The sequence below is a fragment of the Mesoplodon mirus genome (assembly GCF_964341445.2).
Source record: "Mesoplodon mirus genome assembly, chromosome: 6".
NCBI lineage: Eukaryota > Metazoa > Chordata > Mammalia > Artiodactyla > Ziphiidae > Mesoplodon > Mesoplodon mirus.
In genome coordinates, this window is record NC_138982.1 from 146,864,299 (window position 1) to 146,887,880 (window position 23,582).

Genomic DNA, 23,582 nt, shown 5'->3' on the forward strand with positions numbered 1-23,582 from the left:
CTCGTTCCAAACACAGCGGGGCTTCCGCCCTCAAAGAGCAGCGGTAAAGGAGGAACAGCAAACAGACGACTTTTAATAGAGTGCGACTCGCTGGGCAGGTGGGGGCGGTGGGGCGGGCGGCGGCGCCCGCGGCCCCGGCGCCCTTAGCGCGCCCTCCGGGGAGCAGACGAGGAGCGCGGCGCCCGGGTTGCAACACGCGTTGATTGCGGGGAGGCGCGGGTCGGCGGGTTCACCAGGCGAAGAGCGGGCGGCCGTCCTCCTTGGAGAGCTCGCACAGGCAGTTGAGCAGAAGCAGCGAGTCGCCCAGGAACTTGGGGGGCACGACGTCGATGACCAACTTGCGCAGGGCGGCCGGGCTGCTGTGCGACGGGGTGGCGCGCAGGTCGGGCCGCTGCTTCAGGATGCCGTAGGTGTTGATGAGGAACTCGCTGAACACGGGGGGCACGTGGCGGTCGTAGCCCAGCCTCTGCAGGCGCGCCGTCAGCGTCAGGCAGCGGCGCGTCAGCTCTCGCCGCTTCTTCTCGTCCACTGAGCCGTCCAGGGACCTGATGGACGTCTGTGGGCACAGGCGCGGGTGGGCGGGCGGAGCCCGGAACCCGCAGACGGGGGCGTGGAGTGGGGCGGGAGGCGAGGCCCAGGCCCAGGGCCGGGGCGGGGCAGGGGCTAGATTCCCCGAGCGCAGCTGTGTAGGTGGTGACACTGAGGCCCACAGCCAGGCCCCCACCAGGGGAGCCGTCCCCCAGTCTCCCTCCGGCACACAGTGTCAGGGAGAGCAGGGAGCTGCACCCCAGGCTCGCAGAAGGTGTCTTGCCAGCTGGGGCTGAGCGTGAAAGTACTCCCCGGCCTGGAGCCACTCCTGAGACTGTCCCAAGCCAGGAAGCACAGGGCGGGAGCAAAGGGCCTCATGGGACCCGCTCATCGTGTCCCCTGGCACGTTTGCCTCAGACACCACTCAGGCTCGCCCAGGGCTGCAGCTGTGTGGGCGCCACTTGTGACGGGGCAGCAAGGGGACCCTGGGGCAGGGGGAGTCCTAGGGCAGCAAGGGGACCCCAGGGCAAGGGGTGTTCTAGGGCAGGAACGGCCCCCAGGCAGGGAGGCGCACCTGCTTGATCTTCTCAGGGATGTTGGACACAGTGAAGCCATAGAGCCGGGTCACCCTGGGAAGACATAGGCCAGGATGCGCCGGTCCAGCTGAAAGGCGATGTCCCCAGCGATGCGCCCGTCCTTCTCGGTGCCGGCAAAGCTCTGGATCTCTGCGGGGGGGGGAGGGGGTGGGGGGGGGCAGTGAGACAGGCTGGCCAGGACTCGGAGGGTCAGGGGCCACCCACCTTCCTCCTGCCTGTGCTCCAGGGTCCATTTCAGGGAGAGGACCGCCCCAAACGCAGACACTGTGGGATTGGGGTGAAGCCTTGGGAGCCCAGCAGAGCTTTCCGCAAGGCCCTGGTTGTGACCTGAGGGGGACCCTCCTCCCCACTGACAGCTGCCCTCCACTGTGAGGCAAACACAAATTTAAAAGGAAACTTTGAATTTTCTGTTGCCAAAGGGGAAAGAGAGCTTTCCTCTCCTCCCCATTCTTGGCACGTTCCCTGCGCACCCTGATCCCAAGTCCTTTCTCCATCCCTCCCCCGCTCCCCCACCAAGATGGGCGTAGACACTTTAAAAGCCTGTTTCACAGCCCAGCATTATTTTTCTTGTCCCCGAGCCTGCTCAGTTCCCAGTCAAGGCTGACCCCTCAGAGGCCCCAGCCCTATGACCAGGTGAACACAGGATGGGCTAGGCGTGTCCCCCACCTGAGGGTGGGGTCTTGTTAACTGAAGGACATGTAAGTAACACGTGTGGGTCCAGTCTGCGTAGCTATGTGAAACGGTGAGGCTCTGTCTTGGCAGCCTGTGTGCATCGCATGCTGGTCTAGTGCTTACTCGGTAGCAAGACTTCCCTTCGTTGTGAACAGGATTGCTGCGCTGGCAGGAGATTCTGATTTTAATTGTTTCCCACCGTCACCCCGGCACATCAACCACCCTCCCCTCCAAACCCTGCTCCCACACCCTCCTCCCCACAGCAGCCTCCGGTGTCAGCAAGCCTTCCACCTGACAGCCGTGACACGGTCGGTACCTTCAGAACCACTGCGCTCTGTGAAGGTCACACTGCCTGCCCCCTGCTATCACCAGGTGCCCCTGACCTTGAGAGACAGCGGAGTGGGAAAGGCCCTGCCTCACGACGCCCGGGGCGCCCTCACTGACCAGGACACGCCCGGCGGGGGGGCGCGGGCTCTCGGCACAGGATCCTGTGCCTTCCACGCTCTGCCCTTTCTTCCCCACGGGAGACATTTAATAACGTGCCCGTTTCTAAAGCTTTTCCTAAAGCCCTGCAACCTTCAAACCCGCCCGTGATCCAAACCCCTTCCAAGGGTGTTGGATGGTGCAGCCCTGCCAGGTCCGTCCACCGGGCAGGCAGTGCACAACCGGCTGGGAGCCCCGCGTGGAAAGCCGGCCCCCCGGTCCTGTTACCCACAGACACCTGTGCCCACCGAAGGCTCAGGACCCCCGGCACACAGAGAGGTCGGCCTGACTCCCCACCCATGCTGGCAGGGCTCAGTGGCCCGGGGAGTTGCTGAACTGCTCCTGCAGGCTGTCTGTGTGGGCGTGAGCGCTGGGCTCCCGGACCAACCCTGCCTGTGACCTCGGGCAGCTGTTCTGCTTCCCTCGGCCCCATCCTGTGACTGTCCACGCAGCCCCCCATCCCAGAACCCCGCCTGGTCACTCTCCATAGGAACCTGATCGCCAGTCAGCTCGGGCTTTTCAAGGCCAGGTACTGGCAGCCTCCTCCTCTGTGGACTCCAGGAGAGGCTGGGGGGACATCCGTCCTTCCGCTCCCTCGGCCGGGCCTGTGCAGGTGCTGAGCGGGGAGGACGAGGCCGAACTCAGAACAGTCCGGGTCTCAGGGGATGTGGGCCAGGCAGATGGGTGGGCCGACAGAGGGGCCGAGGGGGTGTGGATGCCCGGGGCAGAGGGCCTCCCCTGAGCCACAGGACCCAGAGCCCTGTGAGGGCCCTGGGGTCACAAGGTCACAGGGTTGGGGGTGGCAGAGAGCCAGGTGTCCAAGGGCCCAGGAGAAATGCTGGGCTGACCCTGTGGAGACAGGGAGCCACAGAGGGTGTCGAGAAAGTAATCTGGCAGCTGCGGCCGGAGCGGCAGGACAGGCTCTGGACTCAGGGTTAAACCGGGGGTGATGGGGAATTTCCTGCTAACAGGGGCTCAGACCCCCTCAGAGGGGCCCTCGAGGCCGCGAGCAACCAACCCAGCTGAGGCCGGGCTGCGTCCGTTCCCTCCTCCAGGAGCACCTCTGGTCCGTCCGTGGTTTGACTCATCCTCACGATGAGCCTTTGAGGGGCCTCAGACTCCACTTACACACAAAGGAACTGAGGTGTTGAGGGGCTCGCTGCTTCCCAATGACTTTTTTTTTTTTTTTTGCGGTACACGGGCCTCTCACTGCTGCGGCCTCTACCGTTGCGGAGCACAGGCTCCGGACGCGCAGGCTCAGCGGCCATGGCTCACGGGCCCAGCCGCTCCGCAGCATGTGGGATCCTCCCAGACCAGGGCACGAACCCGTGTCCCCTGCATCGGCAGACGGACTCTCAACCACTGCGCCACCAGGGAAGCCCCCCAATGACTTTTAACTCTTTTTATTGAGATGTAATTCACATTATAATAGTCACTGTTTTCAAATATGCAATCCAGTGGCTTTTAGTGTATTCACCAAGTCGTATAACCATCACCACAGTCTACAAAACCCTGTACCCAATTAGCATCACTCACAGTTCACCCTGCAACCACACATCTACTTTCTGACCCTATGGATTTATCTACTCTGGACATTTCATATCAGTGGAATCACATAAAATGTGGTCTTTCGTGACTGGCTTCATTCACCCAGCATGTTTTCATGGCACATCCATGTTGTAACGTGTGTCAGAACTTCAGTCCTATTTATGGCTGAATAACATTCCATTGTATGGGTACAGCACATTCTGTTTATCCATTCCTCCACTGATAGGCATCTGAGCCGTTTCCACTTGTTGGCTAATATGAATAATGCTGCTATGAACGCGCATATAAACATTTTTGTGTGGACAAATGTTTTCAAGTCTTTCGGCGATATACCTAGGAATGGAATTGCTGGGACACGAGGTAACTCTATGTCTAACTTTTTGAGGAACTGCCAAACTGTTTTCCACAGTGGCAATGTGTGTCGGTTCCAATTCCTCCACACCCTCTCCAACACTGGTTATTGTCCATCTTTTTTATTATTACCATCCTGGTGGATGTGAAGTGGTGTCTCACTGCAGTTTTCATTTGCATTTCGCTGATGGCTGAGGATATTGAACATCTTTTCACGTGCGTATTGGCCATTTGTCTGCCTTCTTTGGGGAACTGTCTATTTAAATTCTTGGCCCATTTTTAATTGGATTGTTTGTCTTTTACTGATGAGTTGTAAGTGTTCTTATATATTCTGGATACTGTTCCCTTATCAGATACATGATTTACACATATTTTCTCCCATTCCGTGGGTTGACTTTTCACTTCCGTGAAATGTTCCTTTGAAACACCGAAGTGTTTACCTTTGATAACGTCTGATATATCTGTTTTTTCTTTTGTTGCTCATGCCTTTGGTGTCACAGCTATGACTCTATTGCCAAATCCAAGGTCGTAAGAGTTACGTCTATGTCTTCTTTTAAGAGTTTTATGGTTTTAGGTCTTTTAAGTCTTTGATCTATTTTTAGTTAATTTTCATACGTTGTGTGAAGTCCAACTTCATTATTTTGCACGTGGATATCCACTTTCCCAGCACCGTTTGTTGAAAAGACTCTTCTCTCCCCACTGAATTGTTTTGGAACCCCTTGTCAAAGATCAGACCTGTGAATGCATGGGTTTATCTCTGGACTTATTCTATTTCATTGACTTGTATGCCTGTTCTTATACCAGTACCATGCTGTTGATTACTGTAACTTTATAGTAAATTTTGAAATTGGGAAATGTGAGTCCTCCGATTTTATTCTCCTTTTTCAAGATTGCTTTGCCTATTCTGAGTCCCACGCATTTCCATACACATTTTAGGATCAGCATGTCAATTTCTGCAAAGGAGCCAGGTGGGATTTTGATAAGGATTGCATTGTGATTTGTAGGTCAATTTGGGGAGTTTTGCCATCTTGATAATATTAAGTCTTTTAAGCCATGACTGCAAGATTTTTTCCATTCATTTAGATCTTAATTTCTTTCAACCATGTTTTGTAGTTTTCAGTGTTCTCCTTCCTTAATCACTTAGCAGTGCTGCAGAAGGTACCCAGGAATTAAAGCTGAGAACCAGATACACTGCACAGAAACATGTTAGGGAAAATGGGGCCCATGGAGGAGCAGGGTGCAAACTCCCCCTTCTGTATTAATACATTTATCTTATCAGGAATCAGTCCTTCTCCCTGCTTCCCTCTCTCCCTAAAGTATAAATTAGGCGGAAGAAACGAGCTACACCTGAGAGGATCTAGAAATCATGTCTAGCCAACTTGGGCCTTCCAAGATCCAGCCAAAAACCTATTCCTCAAAGAAAAAAAGTCAGTAAGATTGATAAACCTCTATCCAGACTTATTACAGAAAAAAGAAGATAAAAATTACCACTATCAGAAATGAGAGATGGCATCACCACAGATTTTACAGACATTAAAAGGATAATAATGTAATATTAACAACAACTTTATGCCAATAAATTTAACAACTTGGATGAAATGAACCAATTCCTTAAAAGATACAAAAGCTCACTTTTGTATCTTTTTTTATGAGTGAACTACCAAATCTCACTCAAGAAGAAATGAAAAAAAATTTGAACAGCCTTATATCAACTAAGGAAATTGAATTTGTTGGGGTGGGGAGAGAATGTTCCTACAAAGAAAATTCAATGCTCAGATGGTTTCAGTGGTGAATTTTACCAGACACCTAAGGAATACATAATGCCAATCCTACACAAACTCATCTAGATAATTAAAGAGAATGGAACACTTTCTTCCTCACTCACTGAGGCTGACATTAACCCAATATCAAAGTCAAAAAATGACATTATAAGAAAACTATAGACCAATATACCTCACAGACTGCAAAAATTCTTAACAAAAATTTAGTAAATTGAATCAAACAATACAAAAAAAGTATAATACATCATGACCAAGTGAGGTTTATCTCAGTAATACAAGGTTGGTTTATAATTCAAAAATCAATCAATGTTATTTAACAAACTACAAATGAAAACCAAATGCTCATCTCAATAGGTGCCGAAAAAGCACTCAATAAATTCCAAAATACATCCAGGATAACTCTAAGCAAACAAGGAATTAAAGGGAACTTCCTCAACCTGATGGAGGGCATCTACAAAACTTAGCTAACATCATACTTAATGGTGACAGACTGAATGCTTTCCCCCTAAATGCAAAAAAGACAAGAATGCCCACTGTCACCATTTCTATTCAACACTGTTCCAGCCAATGCAATAAGACAAGAAAAAGAAATTAAAGGCATACAGATTAGAAATGAAAAAATAGGGGCTTCCCTGGTGGCGCAGTGGTTGAGAGTCCGCCTGCCGATGCAGGGGACACGGGTTCGTGTCCCGATCCCGGAGGATCCCGCATGCCGCGGAGCGGCTGGGCCCGCGAGCCATGGCCGCGGAGCCTGTGTGTCCGGAGCCTGTGCTCCGCAACGGGAGAGGCCACAGCAGTGAGAGGCCCGTGTACAGAAAAAAAAAAAAAAAAAAAAAAAAAAAAGAAATGAAAAAATAACTTTGTCTTTATTCACAAATGACATGATATCCTAAGGAATCTAAAAAAAAACTACTAGAACAAATATGTGAGTTCAGTTAAGTTGCAAGATACAAGATTCTATTTGTCAGGGTTCTTTAGAGAAACAGAAACAGAACAATGTGTGGTGTGTGTGTGTGTGATTATGAAAACTGACAAGTCCCAAGATCTGTGAGGGTGAGTCAGCAAGCTGGAGGCTCAGAAGAGCTGATGATGTAGTCTCAATCTGAGCTCAAGGTCTGAGAAACAAGAGAATCAATGGTGTGGCTCCAGTTCAAAGGACTGGAGGCGTGAGAACTGAGATTTCAGTTGCAATCCAAAGGCAGTCAGGCAGGAGGAATTCCCTCTTACTTAGGAAAGAGTCAGCTTTTTTGTCCTATTCAGGCCTTCAACTGATTGGATGAGGCCCACCCACATTAAGGAAGTCAATCTACTTTACTCAGTCTATTGATTTAAATATTAAACTCATCCAAAAACATCCTCACAGAAATACCCAGAATAATGTTTGACCAAATATCTGGGCACCTAATGGCCCAGTCAAGTTGACAAATAAAATTAACCATCATGGGGTCAATATACAAAACCAATTGTGTTACTATATACTAGAAACAATCAGAAATTCATATTGATAAAAAAAATACTATTTATTTTTCAGCATCAAAAACATGAAATACTAAGGGATAAGTTCAACAAAAATGTGCAAGATCTGTACACAGAAAACTATAAAATATTGCTGAGTGATTTTTTAAACTTTATTTATTTATCTACTTATTGGAGGCGTTGGGTTTTTGTTGTGCTGCACGGGCTTCTCATTGCAGTGGCTTCTCTTGTTGCAGAGTGCGGGCTGTAGGCGTGTGGGCTTCGGTAGTTGTGGCACATGGGCTCAGTAGTTGTGGCACACGGGCTCAGTAGTTGTGGCTCACGGGCTCTAGGGTACAGGCTCAGTAGTTGTGGTGCATGGGCTTAGTTGCTTTGCGGTATGTGGGATCTTCTCAGATCAGGGCTCGAACCCGAGTCCCCCGCATTGGCAGGCGAATTCTTAACCACTGCTCCACCAGGGAAGTCCCGAGGGCGTGTTGCCTCCCCGTCAGGGAATCGAACCCTGGTCTCCTGCGTGACAGGCGGGGATACTCGCCACTATACTAATGAGGATGGCGGCTTGAATGATATTTTTAAAGAACTAAATAAATGGAGAGATATAAAGGCATACCTTGGATATATTGCTGATTCAGTTCCAGACCACCACAATAAAGCAAAATATCACACTAAAGTAAGTCACATGAATTTTTTTGGTTTTTCAGTGCACATAAAATTAGGTTTACACTATACTGTAGTCTATAGTGTGCAATAACATTATGTCCAAAAAAACCAATGTACATACCTTAATTTAAAAATATTTTATTGCTAAAAAATGCTAACCATCATTTGAGCCTTCAGTGAGTCACAACATTTTTGCTGGGGAGGGCCCCTGCTTCAGTGCTGATGGCTGCTGATTGATCAGGGTGGTGGTTGCTGAAGGCTGGGGTTGGTGTGGCAATGTCTTCAAAAAGGTAACAATGAAGTTTGCCACATTGACTGCACCTCATTTCAAGAATAATTCCTCCATAGCATGCAGTGCTGTTTCGTAGCATTTCACCCACGATAGAACTTCTTTCAAAATTAAAGTTAATCCTCTCAAACCCTGCTCCTACTTTATTGACTAAGTTTATGTAATGTTCTAAATCCTTTGCTGTCATTTCAACAATCTTTACAGCATCTTCACCAGGAGTAGATTCCATTTCAAGAAACCACTTTCTTAGCTCATCCATAAAAAGCAGCTCCTCATCTATGAAGGCTTTATCCTGAGACTGCAGCAAGTCAGTCACATCTCAGGCTCCACTTCTGATTCTAGCTCTCTTGCAGTTTCCACCACATCTGCAGTTATTTCCCCCACTAAGGTCTTTTTTTTTTAATAATCGAATATTAGGGTTTTGTTTTGGTTTGGTTTGGTTTGGGCTGAGTTGGGTCTTCGTTGCTGCGCACAGGCTTCCTCTAGTTGCAGTGAGAAGGGGCTACTCTTTGTTGCAGTGTGAGGGCTTCTCATCATGGTGGCTTCTTTTATTGCGGAGCATGGGCTCTAGGCGTGCGGGCTTCAGTAGTTGTGGTGTGCGGGCTCAGTAGTTGCGGTGCACGGGCTTAGTGGCTCCACAGGATGTGGGATCTTCCAGGACCAGGGCTCGAAACCATATCTCCTGCATTGGCAGGCAGATTCTTAACCACTGTGCCACCAGGGAAGCCCCACACTGAGGTCTTGAACCTCTCAAAGTCATCCATGAGGGTTGGTACCAACTTCTTCCAAACTCCTCTTAATGTTGATATGTTGACCTCTTCCCATGAATTATGAATGTTCTTAATGGTATCTAGAATGATGAATCTTTTCCAGAAGGTTTCAATTGACTTTGCCCCGATCCATCAGAGGAATCACTGTCTGTGGTGGCTGTAACCTTACGAAATGTATTTCTTCAATAAGACCTGAAAGTCAAAATGACTCCTTGATCCATGGGCTGCAGGATGGATGTTGTGTTAGCAGACATGAAAACAACCTTTATCTCATTGTCCATCTCCATCAGAGATCCAGGGTGACCAGGTGCATTGTCGATGGGCAGTAAAATTTTGAAAGGAATCTTTTCTCTGAGCAGTAGGTCTCAGTATGGGGCTTAAAGTATTCAGTAAACCATTTTGCAAACAGATGTGCTGTTATCCAGGCTTTGTTGTCCATTTATAGAGCACAGGCAGAGTGATCTTAGGATTTTCAGATGATAAATGCATAATTCTTAAGGGCCTTAGGATTTTCAGATGATAAATGAGCACTGGCTTCAACTTCAAGGCACCAGCTGCATTAGCCCCTAACAAGAGAGTCAGCCTGTCCTTTGAAGCTTTGAAGCCAGGCACTGACTTCTCCTCTCTAACTGTAAAGTCCTAGATAGAATCTTCTTCCAACAGAAGACTGTTTCATCTACATTGAAAATCGGCTGTTTAGTGTAGCCACCTTCATGAATTATCTTACCTGGATCTTCTGGACAACTGGCTGCAGCTTCTACATCAGCACTTGCTGTTTCACCTGGCACTTTTATGTCATGGAGATGGCTTCTTTCCTTAAACCTCATGAACCACCCTCTGCTAACTTCAAACTTCTCTTCTGCAGCTTCCTCACCTCTCTCAGCCTTCATAGAATTGGAGAGAGTTAGGGCCTTGCTCTGGATTAGGCTTTGACTGAAGGGAATGTTGTGGCTGGTTTGATCCTCTATCCGGACCACTGAAACTTTCTCCATATCAGCAATAAGGCTGTTTCACTTTCTTATCACTCGTGTGATCACTGTAGCACTTTAATTTCCTCCAGAACTTTCCTTTGCCTTCACAGCTTGGCTAACTGTTTGGCACAAGAGACCCAGCTTTAGCCCATCTCGGCTTTTGACCTGCCTTCCTCACTCAGCTTCATCATTTCTAGCTTGTGGTTTAAAGTGAGAGACATGTGACTCTTCCTTTCACTTGAACACTTAGAGCCATTGTAGGGTTATTAATTGGCCAATTTCAATGTTGTTTTGTCTCAGGGAATAGGGAGGCCTGAGGAGAGGAAGAGAGACAGGGGAGGGCTGGTAGGTGGAGCAGCCAGAACTCCCACAACGTAAATGCGTTAAGTTTGCCGTCTTGTATGCGTGCAGTCCTTGGTGCCCCAAACAGCTAGAATAGCAACATCAAAGACCACTGATCAAAGGTCACCACAACAAAGATAATAATAATGGAAAAGTATGAAATATTGCAAGAATTACCAAAACGTGACACACAGACATTAAGTCAGCAAATGCTGTTGGAAAAATGGTGCCAATAGACTTGCTCCACATAGGGCTGCCACAGACCTTCAATTTGTAAAAAATGCCATATCTGTGAAGCACACATAAAGCAAAGTGCAATAAAACAAGATATGCCAGTACAGTGTCCACACATCTGAAGATTCAATATTGTTACAATGCCATTTCTCTGAAAAGTGACCTGGAGGTCCAGGACAATTCCAATAAAAATGCCAGCAAGGTTTTTTTGTAGAAATGGGCAAGCTGATTCTAAAATTCATACAGAAGAACCTAGAATAGCCAGAACAACTTTGACAAAAAGAACAAAGTTGAAGAACTTATACAATCTGATTTACAGTCTTATTATAAAGCTACCGTAATTGAGACAGTGTGTATTGGAATCAATACTGACGCAGATAAATGCAGCAGCACAGAGCCCGGACCACGCTCCCCAGCAGTGCCTACCACCCCGCACCCACCCCTCGCCCGCTGTACCGTTAAGGTAGAAGTTCCTTCTGGTCCTGTCCCCGGAGGGCAGGCTGCTCTGGAGGGAGCAGAAGCACACCTGCAGCCAGTTGTCCACCTCCCTGGGCTCCAGCAGACTCTTGTCCGCCAGCAGGTCTTGCAAGGGACTCAGGAGCGGGGACAGCTTCCAGTCAGAGCCGTGGGGCGCAGACAGCTCCGGGGAGCTGAGGAAAGCCTTGAAGGACACCTGGGAAGAGGTCGCACAGCCCGGGGAGGCATCGTCCTCTCTGGAGAGGGGGGCGTGTGAGCACAGCAGGTCCTCCAGGGAAGACACTTGCAGCTGGGAGGGCGCATCAGGGCCGCTGTTGAACCTTCCAAAATCTGGAACTGAGGCAGGGAGGAGAGGAAGGAGACGCCAGGCTGAGGCTCCTGAAACATCCCGAGAAGTGTAGAGACCACTTTAAGAACACGCACACACCCTGCCCCGGCTCTGACACCTGCTCCCATTTCCGCTTTGGAGGAGGTGACGCACACGTGGGCGAAACAGCTATGGGCGCTGGCGCCCAAGGACACCAGCAGCCTCAGGTTCACGGGCACAGCGAGCATGGGTGCCTCTGACGCTTCCTCCCACCTGTGCATCCACACACTATGACAGTGACTTTTATGTGCTTCTTAAATTTTACATCAATGGTATCACCTGACACATGTTTTATTCTGAAACTTACCTTTTTTTGAGATTTATCCACATTGACTGAGTCAGTTGGTAGCTCACTGGTTCATTTAACCATTTCCCGGCACACGTGCACACACACTTGCACGCAGACAGATCACAGATTTTTTTAACCATCATCCCACTGGTGCATGTGGGGCTGTTTCCAAGTTTCCTTGTAAAGGCAAAGCCGTGATGAGCGTCCCTCGATGGGCATCCCCTGCCAAACACACAGCCCACAAACTGTCAACGGGACACGCCTCAGGAACTTAACAAGGCTGAGGCATCAAGGGTCCCCAGAGCTGGATTCTTCCTCTGGCTCAGCCCCAGAGGAGCCTGGAGCCCTGTGCTCAGGACGCAAATATTCCGAGGGGAGGTGGGCTGTTCCAGCAGTGGGCAGGGGCTGGAAAAACTCACCTCATGGACTTGGGGAAGAGCCACATCTATGACCCAGTTTTAAAGGGATTGTTGTGTAGCCAGGTGGGTTTGCACTTTTCATTTAGTTTCTATTTAGTGAATTGAAATTCCCTTCTGTTATTCCCAAGCCTTAATAAAGTTGTGCTAAACGTTAAATTAAACATTTTATTTAATCCTCAGTGAAGTCCAAATTTTCAGGTCACATTACAATAAAACTGTAAATGAAAAATGAGAGTCAATAGAAAACGCTGTCTCCTCAGAATTAAAAGCACTCTCTTAAGTAATGATCTGATCAAGGAGGAAATAAAAATAGGAAAAAATGATTATTGAAAAATACCGAAAATCAGAACACTATATATATTATGACATTTAAAACTGTACATTTAAAACTGTATTAAGGCAGACTCTGCGAGGGCTCACGCCAAGGAGTACTTCCCAGAACTTCTGCTGCCAGTGTCCTTGTCCTTACAGTGAGCCACAGCCACCCGCGCCTCTGCAGGAGACCCTCCAACACTAGCAGGGTTTCAGAGAGGATTTAACATGTAATGGGAAGAACTCTGCTCTCAGTTTGAAGACTGGGTTTTCGATCAGCAGCGGTCCCTTGGTATCATTAGATTGACTATTGATTCATTTTTGTCTACATCAGTCAAGATCTATCATCTGAGTTTCTGATGCTGCTGACTCTACATCTCAACCTGGATGTTTTAAGAGCATTACAAACTGAGAAAGTCTGAAAATGAATTGGTGGATAAAAGTACTCATGTAAATTCTCTTCAGGAGAGAGCAGACAGCAGAAGCAAGAAGAACTACAAACCTGCAGCCTGTGGAACAAAAACCACATTCACAGAAAGATAGACAAGATGAAAAGGCAGAGGGCTATGTACCAGATGAAGGAACAAGATAAAACCCCAGAAAAACAATTAAATGAAGTGGAGACAGGAAACCTTCCAGAAAAAGAATTCAGAATAATGACAGTGAAGATGATCCAGGACCTCGGAAAAAGAATGCAGGCAAAGGTCGAGAAGATGCAAGACATGTTTAACAAAGACCTAGAAGAATTAAAAAACAAATACCTAGAAGAAATAAAGAACAAACAAACAGAGATGGGTAATACAATAACTGAAACGAAAAATACACTAGAAAGATCAATAGCAGCAAAACCGAGGCAGAACAGATAAGTGAACTGGAAGACAGAATGGTGGAATTCACTGCCGCGGAACAGAATAAAGAAAACAGAATGAAAAGAAATGAAGACAGCCTAAGAGATCTCTGGGATAACATTAAAATGCACCAACATTCACATTATAGGGGTCCCAGAAGGAGAAGAGAGAGAGAAGACCCGAGAAAATATTTGAAGAGATTATAATTGAAAACTTCCCTAACATGGGAAAGGAAATAGTCATCCAAGTCCAGGAAGCACAGAGTCCCAGGCAGGATAAACCCAAGGAGAAACATGCCAAGACACATAGTAATCAAACTGAAAAAAATTAAAGACAAAGAAAAATTATTGAAAGCAACAAGGGAAAAATGACAAATAATATACAAGGGAACTCCCATAAGGTTAACAGCTGATTTCTCAGCAGAAACTCTACAAGCCAGAGGGGAGTGGCATGATATATTTAAAGTGATGAAAGGGAAGAACTTACAACCAAGATTACTCTACCTGGCAAGGATCTCATTCAGATTCGATGGAGAAATCAAAAGCTTTACAGACAAGCAAAAGCTAAGAGAATTCATCACCACCAAACCAGCTCTACAACAAATGCTAAAGGAACTTCTCTAAGTGGGAAACACAAGAGAAGAAAAGGACCTACAAAAACAAACCCAAAACAATTAAGAAAATGGTCACAGGAACATACATATCGATAATTACCTTAAATGTGAATGGGTTAAATGCTCCAACCAAAAGACAAACGCTTGCTGAATGGATACAAAAACAAGACCCATCTATATGCTGTCTATAAGAGACACACTTCAGACCTAGGGACACATACAGACTGAAAGTGAGGGGGTGGAAAAAGATATTCCATGCAAATGGAAATCAAAAGAAAGCTAGAGTAGCAATACTCATATCAGATAAAATAGACTTTACAATAAAGACTATTACAAGATACAAGGAAGGACACTACATAATGATCAAGGGATCAATCCAAGAAGAAGATATAACAATTATAAATATATATGCACCCAACATAGGAGCACCTCAACACATAAGGCAACTGCTAACAGCTATAAAAGAGGAAATCAACAGTAACACAATAATAGTGGGGACTTTAAAACCTCACTTACACCAATGGGCAGATCATCCAGACAGAAAATTAATAAGGAAACACAAGCTTTAAATGACACAATAAACCAGATAGATTTCATTGATATTTATAGGACATTCCATCCAAAAACAGCAGATTACACTTTCTTCTCAAGTGTGCACGGAACATTCTCCAGGATAGACCATATCTTGGGTCACAATTCAAGCCTTGGTAAATTTAAGAAAATTGAAATCATATCAAGCAAAATTTCTGACCACAACGTTATGAGATTAGAAATCAATTACAGGGGGAAAAATGTAAAAAAACCCACAAACACATGGAGGCTATACAATACATTGCTAAATAGCCAAGAGATCACTGAAGAAATCAAAGAGGAAATCAAAAAATACCTAGAGAAAAATTACGATGAAAACATGATAATCCAAAACCTATGGGATGCAGCAAAAGCAGTTCTAAGAGGGAATTTTATAGCAATACAAGCCTACCTCAAGAAACAAGAAAAATCTCAAATAAACAATGTAACCTTACACCTAAAGGAACTAGAGAAAGAAGAACAAACAAAACCCAAATTTAGTAGAAGGAAAGAAATCATAAAGATCAGAGCAAAGATCAATAAAACTAAAAGCTGGTTCTTTGAGAAGATAAATAAAATTGATAAAACTTTAGCCAGCCTCATCAAGAAAAAGAGGGAGAGGACTCAAATCAATAAAATTAGAAATGAAAAAGGAGAAGTTATGACAGACTCCTCAGAAATACAAAGCAACCTAAGAGACTACTTCAAGCAACTCTATGCCAATAAACTGGACAACCTGGAAGAAATGGACAAATTCTTAGACAAGTATAACCTTCTAAGACTGAACCAGGAAGAAACAGAAAATAAGAACAGACCAATCACAAGTAATGAAATTGAAACTGTGATTAAAAATCTTCCAACAAACAAAAGTCCAGAACCAGATGGCTTCACAGGTGAATTCTATCAAACATTTAGAGAAGAGCTAACACCCATCCTTCTCAAACTCTTCCAAAAAATTGCAGAGGAAGGAACACTCCCAAACTCATTCTATGAGGCCACCATCACCCTGATACCAAAACCAGACAAAGATATTATAAAAAAAGAAAATTACAGACCAATATCACTGATGAATATAGATGCAAAAATCCTCAACAAAATAGTAGCGAAAAGAATCCAACAACACAATAAAAGGATCATTTACCATGATCAAGTGGGATTTATCCCAGGGATGCAAGGATTCTTCAACATACGCAAATCAATCAATGCGATACACCATATTAACAAATTGGAGAATAAAAACCATATGATCATCTCAATAGATGCAGAAAAAGCTTTTGACAAAATTCAACACCCATTTATGATAAAAACTCTACAGAAAATGGGCAAAGAGGGAACCTACCTCAACATAATAAAGGTCATATACAACAAACCCACAGCAAACATCATTCTCAATGGTGAGAAAATGAAAGCATTTCCTCTAAGATCAGAAACAAGGGAAGGATGTCCACTCTCACCACTATTATTCAACGTAGTTTTGGAAGTCCTATCCATGGCCATCAGAGAAGAAAAAGAAAGAAAAAGGAATACATATTGGGAAAGAAGAAGTAAAACTGTCACTGTTTGCAGATGACATGATACTAATCCTAAAGATGTCACCAGAAAACTACTAGAGCTAATCAGTGAATTTGGTACAGTTGCAGGATACAAAATTAATGTGCAGAAATCTCTTGCATTCCTATAGACTAATGATGAAAAATCTGAAAGAGAAATGAAGGAAACACTCCCATTTACCATTGCAACAAAAAGAATAAAATACCTAGGTATAAACCTACCTAGGGAGACAAAAGACCTGTATGCAGAAAACTATAAGACACTGATGAAAGAAATTAAAGATGATACCAACAGATGGAGAGATATACCATGTTCTTGGATTGGAGGAATCACTATTGTGAAAATGACTATAATACAGATTCAGTACAATCCCTATCAAATTACCAATGGCATTTTTACAGAACTAGAACAAAAATTCTTAAAATTCGTAGGGAGACACAAAAGACCCCAAATAGCCAAAGCAATCTTGAGGGAAAAAAAAACTGAGTGGGAGGAATCAGACTCCCTGACTTCAGACTATACTACAAAGTTACAATAATCAAGACAATATGGTACTGGCACAAAAACAAAATATAGATGAACGGAACAGGATAGAAAGCCCAGAGATAAATCCACATACCTATGGTCAACTAATCTATGACAAAGGAGGCAAGGATATACAGTGGAGAAAAGACAGTCTCTTCAATAAGTGGTGCTGGGAAAACTGGACAGCTACATGTAAAACAATGAAATTAGAACACTCCCTAACACCATACACAAAAATAAACTCAAAATGGATTAGAGACCTAAATGTAAGACCGGACACTATAAAACTCTTAGAGAAAAACATAGGAAGAACACTCTTTGACATAAATCACAGCAAGATCTTTTTTGATCCACCTCCTAGAGTAATGGGAATGAAACCAAAAATAAACAAATGGGACCTCATGAAACTTAAGAGCTTTTGCAAAGCAAAGGAAACTACAAACAGGACGAAAAGACAACCCTCAGAATGGGAGAAAATATTTGCAAACGAATCAATGGGCAAAGGATTAATCTCCAAAATATATAAACAGCTCATGCAGCTCAATACTAAAAAAACAAAGAACTCAATCAAAAAATGGGCAGAAGACCTAAATAGACATTTCTCCAAAGAAGACATACAGATGACCAAGAAGCACATGAAAAGCTGCTCAACATCACTAATTATTAGAGAAATGCAAACCAAAACTACAATGAGGTATCACCTCACACCAGTTAGAATGGGCATCATCAGAAAATCTACAAACAACAAATGCTGGAGAGGGTGCGGAGAAAAGGGAACCCTCCTACACTGTTAGTGGGAATGTAAACTGATACAGCCACTATGGAGAACAGTATGGAGGTGCCTTAAAAAACTAAAAATAGAATTACCATATGACCCAGCAATCCCACTACTGGTCATATACCCAGAGAAAACCATAATTCAAAAAGAGTTATGTACCACAAGGTTCATTGCAGCTCTATTTACAATAGACAGGACATGGAAGCAACCTAAGTGTCCTTCGACAGATGAATGGATAAAGAAGATGTGGCACATATATACAATGGAATATTACTCAGCCATAAAAAGGAACTAAATTGGGTCATTTGTAGAGACGTGGATGGATCTAGAGACTCTCATACGGAGTGATGTAAGTCAGAAAGAGAAAAACAAATATCATATATTAATGCCTATATGTGGAGCCTAGAAAAAAATGGTATGGATGAACCAGTTTGCAGGGCAGAAATAGAGACACAGATGTAGAGAACAAACGTATGCACAGCAAGGGGAGAAAGTGGTGGGCAGGGGTGGTGGTGTGATGAATTGGGAGATTGGGATTGACATATATACACTAATATGTATAAAATGGATAACTAATAAGAACCTGCTGCATTAAAAAATAAATAAAATTAAATTTAAAAATTAAAAAAAAACCCTGTATTTAGAGGGACCTCCCTGGTGGCACAGTGGTTAAGAATCCACCTGCCAATGCAGGGGACACGGGTTTAAGCCCTGGTCTGTAAAGATTCCACATGCTGCGGAACAAGGAAGCCCATGCACCACAACTACTGAGCCTGCGCTCTAGAGCCTGCGAGCCACAACTACTGAGCCCATGTGCCACAACTACTGAAGCCCACGCACCTAGATTCCATGCTCTGCAACAAGAGAAGCCATGCAATGAGCAGCCCATGCACCGCAACAAAGAGTAGCCCCTGCTCACCACAACTAGAGAAAGCCTGCATGCAGCAACAAAGACCCAACGCAGCCAAAAAATAAATTTAAAAAAATACTTTATAAAACAAAAAACTGTATTTAGAGTGAAATTAGTAACTTAAATCCTTTAATTACTTCTAAAACATCACCAAAAAATTAAACATTCATATGGGAATGAACTCTTGAGGAAAGAAAAAGTTAGAAAATAATAAAAATGGCAGCAGAAATAAACTTGAAACAGCTCTATGGAAAGTCCAATAAGATAGTGAAACTGTGGAAAGCAACTTTAGAGAAACAGAAAACATAAAGGAATAAAATTGGAAATGAGAAAAGTGATATAAGAATGACTAGGAAGATAATGTTCAAATTATAAAAGTATTGATATTATATACAATTGAGTGTTAATTGAAATTTTTAATAAAAGGAGAGATCATCTGGGAAATTATTTTAAATGACTCAGAAGTAGAAAACCTAAATGGACCAATAAGCAAAAAAGAAAAACCTAGGGGCTTCCCTGGTGGCGCAGTGGTTGAGAGTCTGCTTGCCAATGCAGGGGACACGGGTTCGTGCCTCGGTCCGGGAGGATCCCACATGTCGTGGAACGGCTGGGCCTGTGAGCCATGGCTGCTGAGCCTGCGCGTCCAGAGCCTGTGCTCTGCAATGGCAGGGGCCACAACAGTGAGAGGCCCGCGTACCGCAAAAAAAAAAAAAAAAAAGAAAGAAAAGAAAAGAAAAACCTAGAAGTTACAGAATAATTATGCTGCAAAGGGCTGAAGGCCTGGGTGATTGGTTGGTGAGTGAGTTCTTTCAAGTTCCCAAACAATTCACAATCCCTACATCATATAAATGAGGTTGGAACACTGAAAAAATTAAAAGATGCTTGATTATTAAGGTTATAAATTCTCGCAACTCTGATATCAAATCCCTGCAAAGACAGCCCATGGAAAGAAAACTGTAGCCCAGATTCATGTAGGAACAGAGTCCAGAAATCCTAAGCAAAGCCCCAGCCAAACAGATGCCACAACAGACACAGCTCAGGCCCAGGACCCACAGGGTCTCTCAACAAAGCAGCATAACAAGACCCCACAGACGAGCTGTGAGAAGCAGCTGAGGGCACTTCCACCGATGCCGAAATGAGGTCATAAAAATTTAACAAAATGAGCTGTTTCTCAATTCTTTATTTTTGTTCTTTAAAAATAAGGACTAGAAAGACTCTTCCCCAGCACCCAGACTGCACAGCCCCCGATCCCTGGGCAGACAGGGCCATTCACTGCCCACCACCCACCAGGAGGATGGGGGGAGGCTGCCAAGGCCAAAGGTCCTGGGAGTTCTGATGAACAAAGACAAAGACAGAAACAAGTGTATGAGCTGCCAACCTCGTTTAAAATGATCGTTTGTAAACAGAGCAACTACAGACTTAGAAAACATAGGAGAATGAACTGAAAAACTTAGCAGAATAAAGCAGCTTATGAACGGGCTGGATATAGGATAAATATCTACAAATCAACAGCTTACCAAAACATAGCAACACTGATAACTGAAAATACAATGGAAAAAGAAATCCCATCCATGATTGCAACAAGTAACATAAAGTGCCCCAGGAATAAACTAATTAATGTGAAAGATTTATGTGTGAGAAATGGCTAAAGAGACTTAAAGAAACAGAGCGAAAATAGCTTAATAAAACTGCAGTAGATGAAATCATCCTCTGGGTGAATGTAAGCAGAAGAAATGCGAAAAAAATTACCCCTGCCTTCTGAGCCAGTGATTCTACTTCTAGGAAAACATACCCTAAGGAAATAACCCTAAATATAAAGTATTTTGCTGTGGTATTTACCTCAGGGTAAGAAAAAAGAACTGTCATTTCAAACATAAGAAGAGTTCAGTAAATTGTGGTTCATCTGATTTTTGGAATATTACACAGCCATTTGAAATATATTTATAACAATATAGAAACAGCCACATCACGGTGTTAAAGGGAAAGAGGCAGAGAGATACCCAGAAACTACTTAAATCACCTGACACTCCACCCAGGACAACAAGGAGTCCAGGCAACAGCAGAGGCGCCATGACTCGAGGGGCTCGGGGACCAGGATGGTCTGAAGGAATAAGGACCAGGAGGGAGGAGCCGGGATGGTCGAGGCCGCCCCCGCCTCTGTCCCTTGGATCATGTGTACCACATGCTCGAAGTGGCCCCAGGAGACCTCAGTGTGGCCTGGCTCAGCTCCCACAGGTGAGGCCGTGTACTGGGAAGGTGCAGGGTGTAGAGGCCGGGGCCTTTTGGAGAGGGTCCCAGTGTCCTCTTCAACGTTTCAACTGCACGCGGCCTTTGACCTAAGGGCTTCCCGACAGCTACCCCTCGGCAGGCCGCAGAGGCACACGTGGGGCCATCCGTGGTCACAGGGAGCTGGAAAGGCGCTCCTGTCATGGGGTCCCGGCTGAAGGGCTGTGGTGAACCCACAGGGAACAGTGTACCCTCCAGGAGAGGGCCGATGGGCAGTGGCAGCAAGATGGACAGTTGGGGAAATCCAAGTGTAGAACGGCTCAGCCCCATTTATGTAAACCAAAGGGATCCCTAGACACACACACAAATAGCCACCGACAGTGTCAGAGAGACACGAGTAGACGTTGAGAGTGGCTGCCTCTGGGAGTGGGGTCAGAAGCTCAGGCTGAGCCTTGGGGTAGTTATGTTCCCTGAGTGACTCTGGTAAATGAGAAAAATGGGTTTCCAGAGCACATCCTGTTTCGAACACAGACAGTGAGCCGCTGCTGTGTGCAGTTCTCCGGTCTGTACCATGAGCTGCTCGCAGGAACACCTGCTGGTTCTCCAAGTCCAGCCCCAAGGCCAAGGCTGCACCCTCTGCTGAAGGCTGAGCCCTGGGCATGGAGGTGCCTCTCTGTGGAAGGCCTGGTGGCCACGGGCTGGCCAGGGGCTGGGGCTCCTCCTACGACTGCTGTCCGGCAGGATCTAGGCTTGCCCACAGGCGGGGTGCTGGCCACGGTCCCGGAGACTCTGGCCCGACTTGGACTCTGACGGGGAACAGCCCAGCCTGAGCGAGGGCCTGCACCTCGCCCGCAGCCCACACATCCGGCCCGGTGAGGCGGGGAGTAAGGGAGGGCCCAGAGAGCCTGTCCCCGGCTGACCACGTGGATGGCTCTGAGCCCTGAGGGTAGGCCCTGGCACAACTCAATTCTTGGGATGAAGGGTGACAGAGCGGCACAAGGCAGGTGACTCTTGACAGTTGTCACAGTGCAGATGAGGCCTTGCGACAAGTGCCTCATGAGCCTCCGTGCACTAGGCGTCCCTCGTAGGCTGCGAAGGCGGCATGGACCCTCTGCAGGCGTCACACGCAGGACACAGCACCGTGAGGCCAGCCCCTCCTCAGCAAGCGCCCGGGGACAAGTGTGTGTCTCGACCAGCGGCAGGAGCTTACGACACGGGCCCCCGGGTTTCTCCAGCTGCCCCTCCTTTACCCTCCATCCCCCCAGCGAGGACGCCCTGCTTGTCTGAGCTCCTTCCTCAAGGCCCCCCTGAGGCTGAAGGTGTGGAGATGCCATGAGGGACCCTCACACCCTGGGGACACACTCGCTCACAGGGCCCTGCGCCGGGCTGATGGGTGATGGCGCCACCTTCCACGTGGGCCTGCTTGCTCAGGGTGGCAGCAGGCGTTCGGTGGACTCCAGGAGGTGACCACACAACAGAGGTCCCCGGGGCAGCCCAGGCATCCTGCTGCGGAACTGGCAGCAGCTTTGGAAGCAGCTTCAACTGCTTCCAAAAGGAAAGGAAAACATCTCACACCCAGTCGAACGGCTCATCCCAAGAGATGGCAGGTCCATGGGCGCGGGCACGCCCAGGCGAGGGGTGGGGTGTGGACTCTGCCCGCCCTGCTGGGCAGTGAGTGATCACCACCTCCAGGGACAAGGAGGTTGCCTGGTCAGGGGCCCACTGTCCACATCCCAACCACTCAGACCAAGGTCAGGGCTCCAACCACGACCTAAATCATACTCCACGTATGAAAATGTTTAAAGCATAGCCAACTAACTTCCACAGAAAGTGTCAGGCCTCTGGAGCGGCTCCCGCAGGGCGAGCTGCTCTACGGTCCCTCACTCACTTCCTGCCGGTGATGCTGCAGGTCCTCCCTCCTGGGCGCCCTTCCCAGCCCGGGCGCGGCTCAGCCACGCGATGGGCCTTGACTGACGGCCAGAGCGGCGGGCGAAGCTGCCCCGGCCGAGGGCCGAGCATGCCCGGCGGGCCCGGCTCCCACGAAAGGAGATGCGCACACGGCCCAGCCCTGCCAGCACCCCCGGGCTGACTTTGTGGACCTGGACGTGCTGTCTGTAGCCTCTGGGACAGCAGCTCGGCGGCCACCACGGACAGAGAGCCCCGCCAGCCCAAGCGGGTAACCTGCCCACCCTCCTCCCAGGCGCGGACCCGCCTGAGGACACAGGCCCGGGCTCACCTGCACCGCGAGGGGAGCAGGCCTCGGGGTAGGCAGGCGCCTTGGGGATGAGCAGGTCGCGGCCCCCGCGCCCACAGCCCTCCTGGCAGCTCGCACTGAGCAGCCGCTTCAGCACCTGGTTCGCCTTCACGAGGCGCACCTGCTTCCTGAGGTCCGCGTTCTCGCTCACGAGCCTGTTCATCAGCTCGCTGCCCTCAGCCATGGCCATGTCAGTGCTCACATGCGGGCCCGTGGCCCCATGGAGGTGGAAATCCAGAGCCCAGGGGCGCTCCAGAAACACCAAGAGAAGAGCCCGGAGTTCCACGCCCCTAGCCTTCCGCAGCCTTGTGATGTTGCCTTTAAAGCAGCGGCGACCCGAGGCCACGAGGGAGTGGAGGGGAGGGGGCGGGAGGGTGGGGAGGGGGCGCCTGAGACCTCGCGGGATGGGCACCCCAGCGCAGGGAAAGCGCAGGCCGAGGCCCAGACAGGAATGTTCTGGCATGTCCCAGGAACAGCAAGAACTCTGGGCCACAACCCGGAGGGAGAGGAGGCCCTGGACGCAAGGAAGGTGGGCCGGGGAGCCCCTCGACGGCCCCCACGGCCCACGCAGCCCCACGGGGCTCGAGGGGGCTGGCAGTTGGAGGCCACCTGCCGACCACACTCCCTTGGTCCAGAGGGTCCGGGCAGCACGTCAGTGTCCCCACACGGACCACCAGCACTGACTGTCAGGGACACTGACCATTACTGGACCTGAGGACCCCTGGCCAGGGCCCAGGGCTGT

The 23,582-nt window shown here is 47.4% G+C and overlaps 1 protein-coding gene across 1 annotated transcript; it reads right to left on the reverse strand.

The window, feature by feature from the left end:
• Positions 1-229: 229 nt before the first annotated feature.
• On the reverse strand, positions 230-23,024 carry SPATC1L (spermatogenesis and centriole associated 1 like; the record flags this gene model as incomplete). Its single annotated transcript, XM_082625345.1, is given in 5 exon segments — positions 230-556; positions 1,103-1,155; positions 1,158-1,253; positions 11,158-11,514; positions 22,823-23,024. Coding segments are annotated over 5 exon segments (1,035 nt in total).
• Positions 23,025-23,582: the final 558 nt, after the last annotated feature.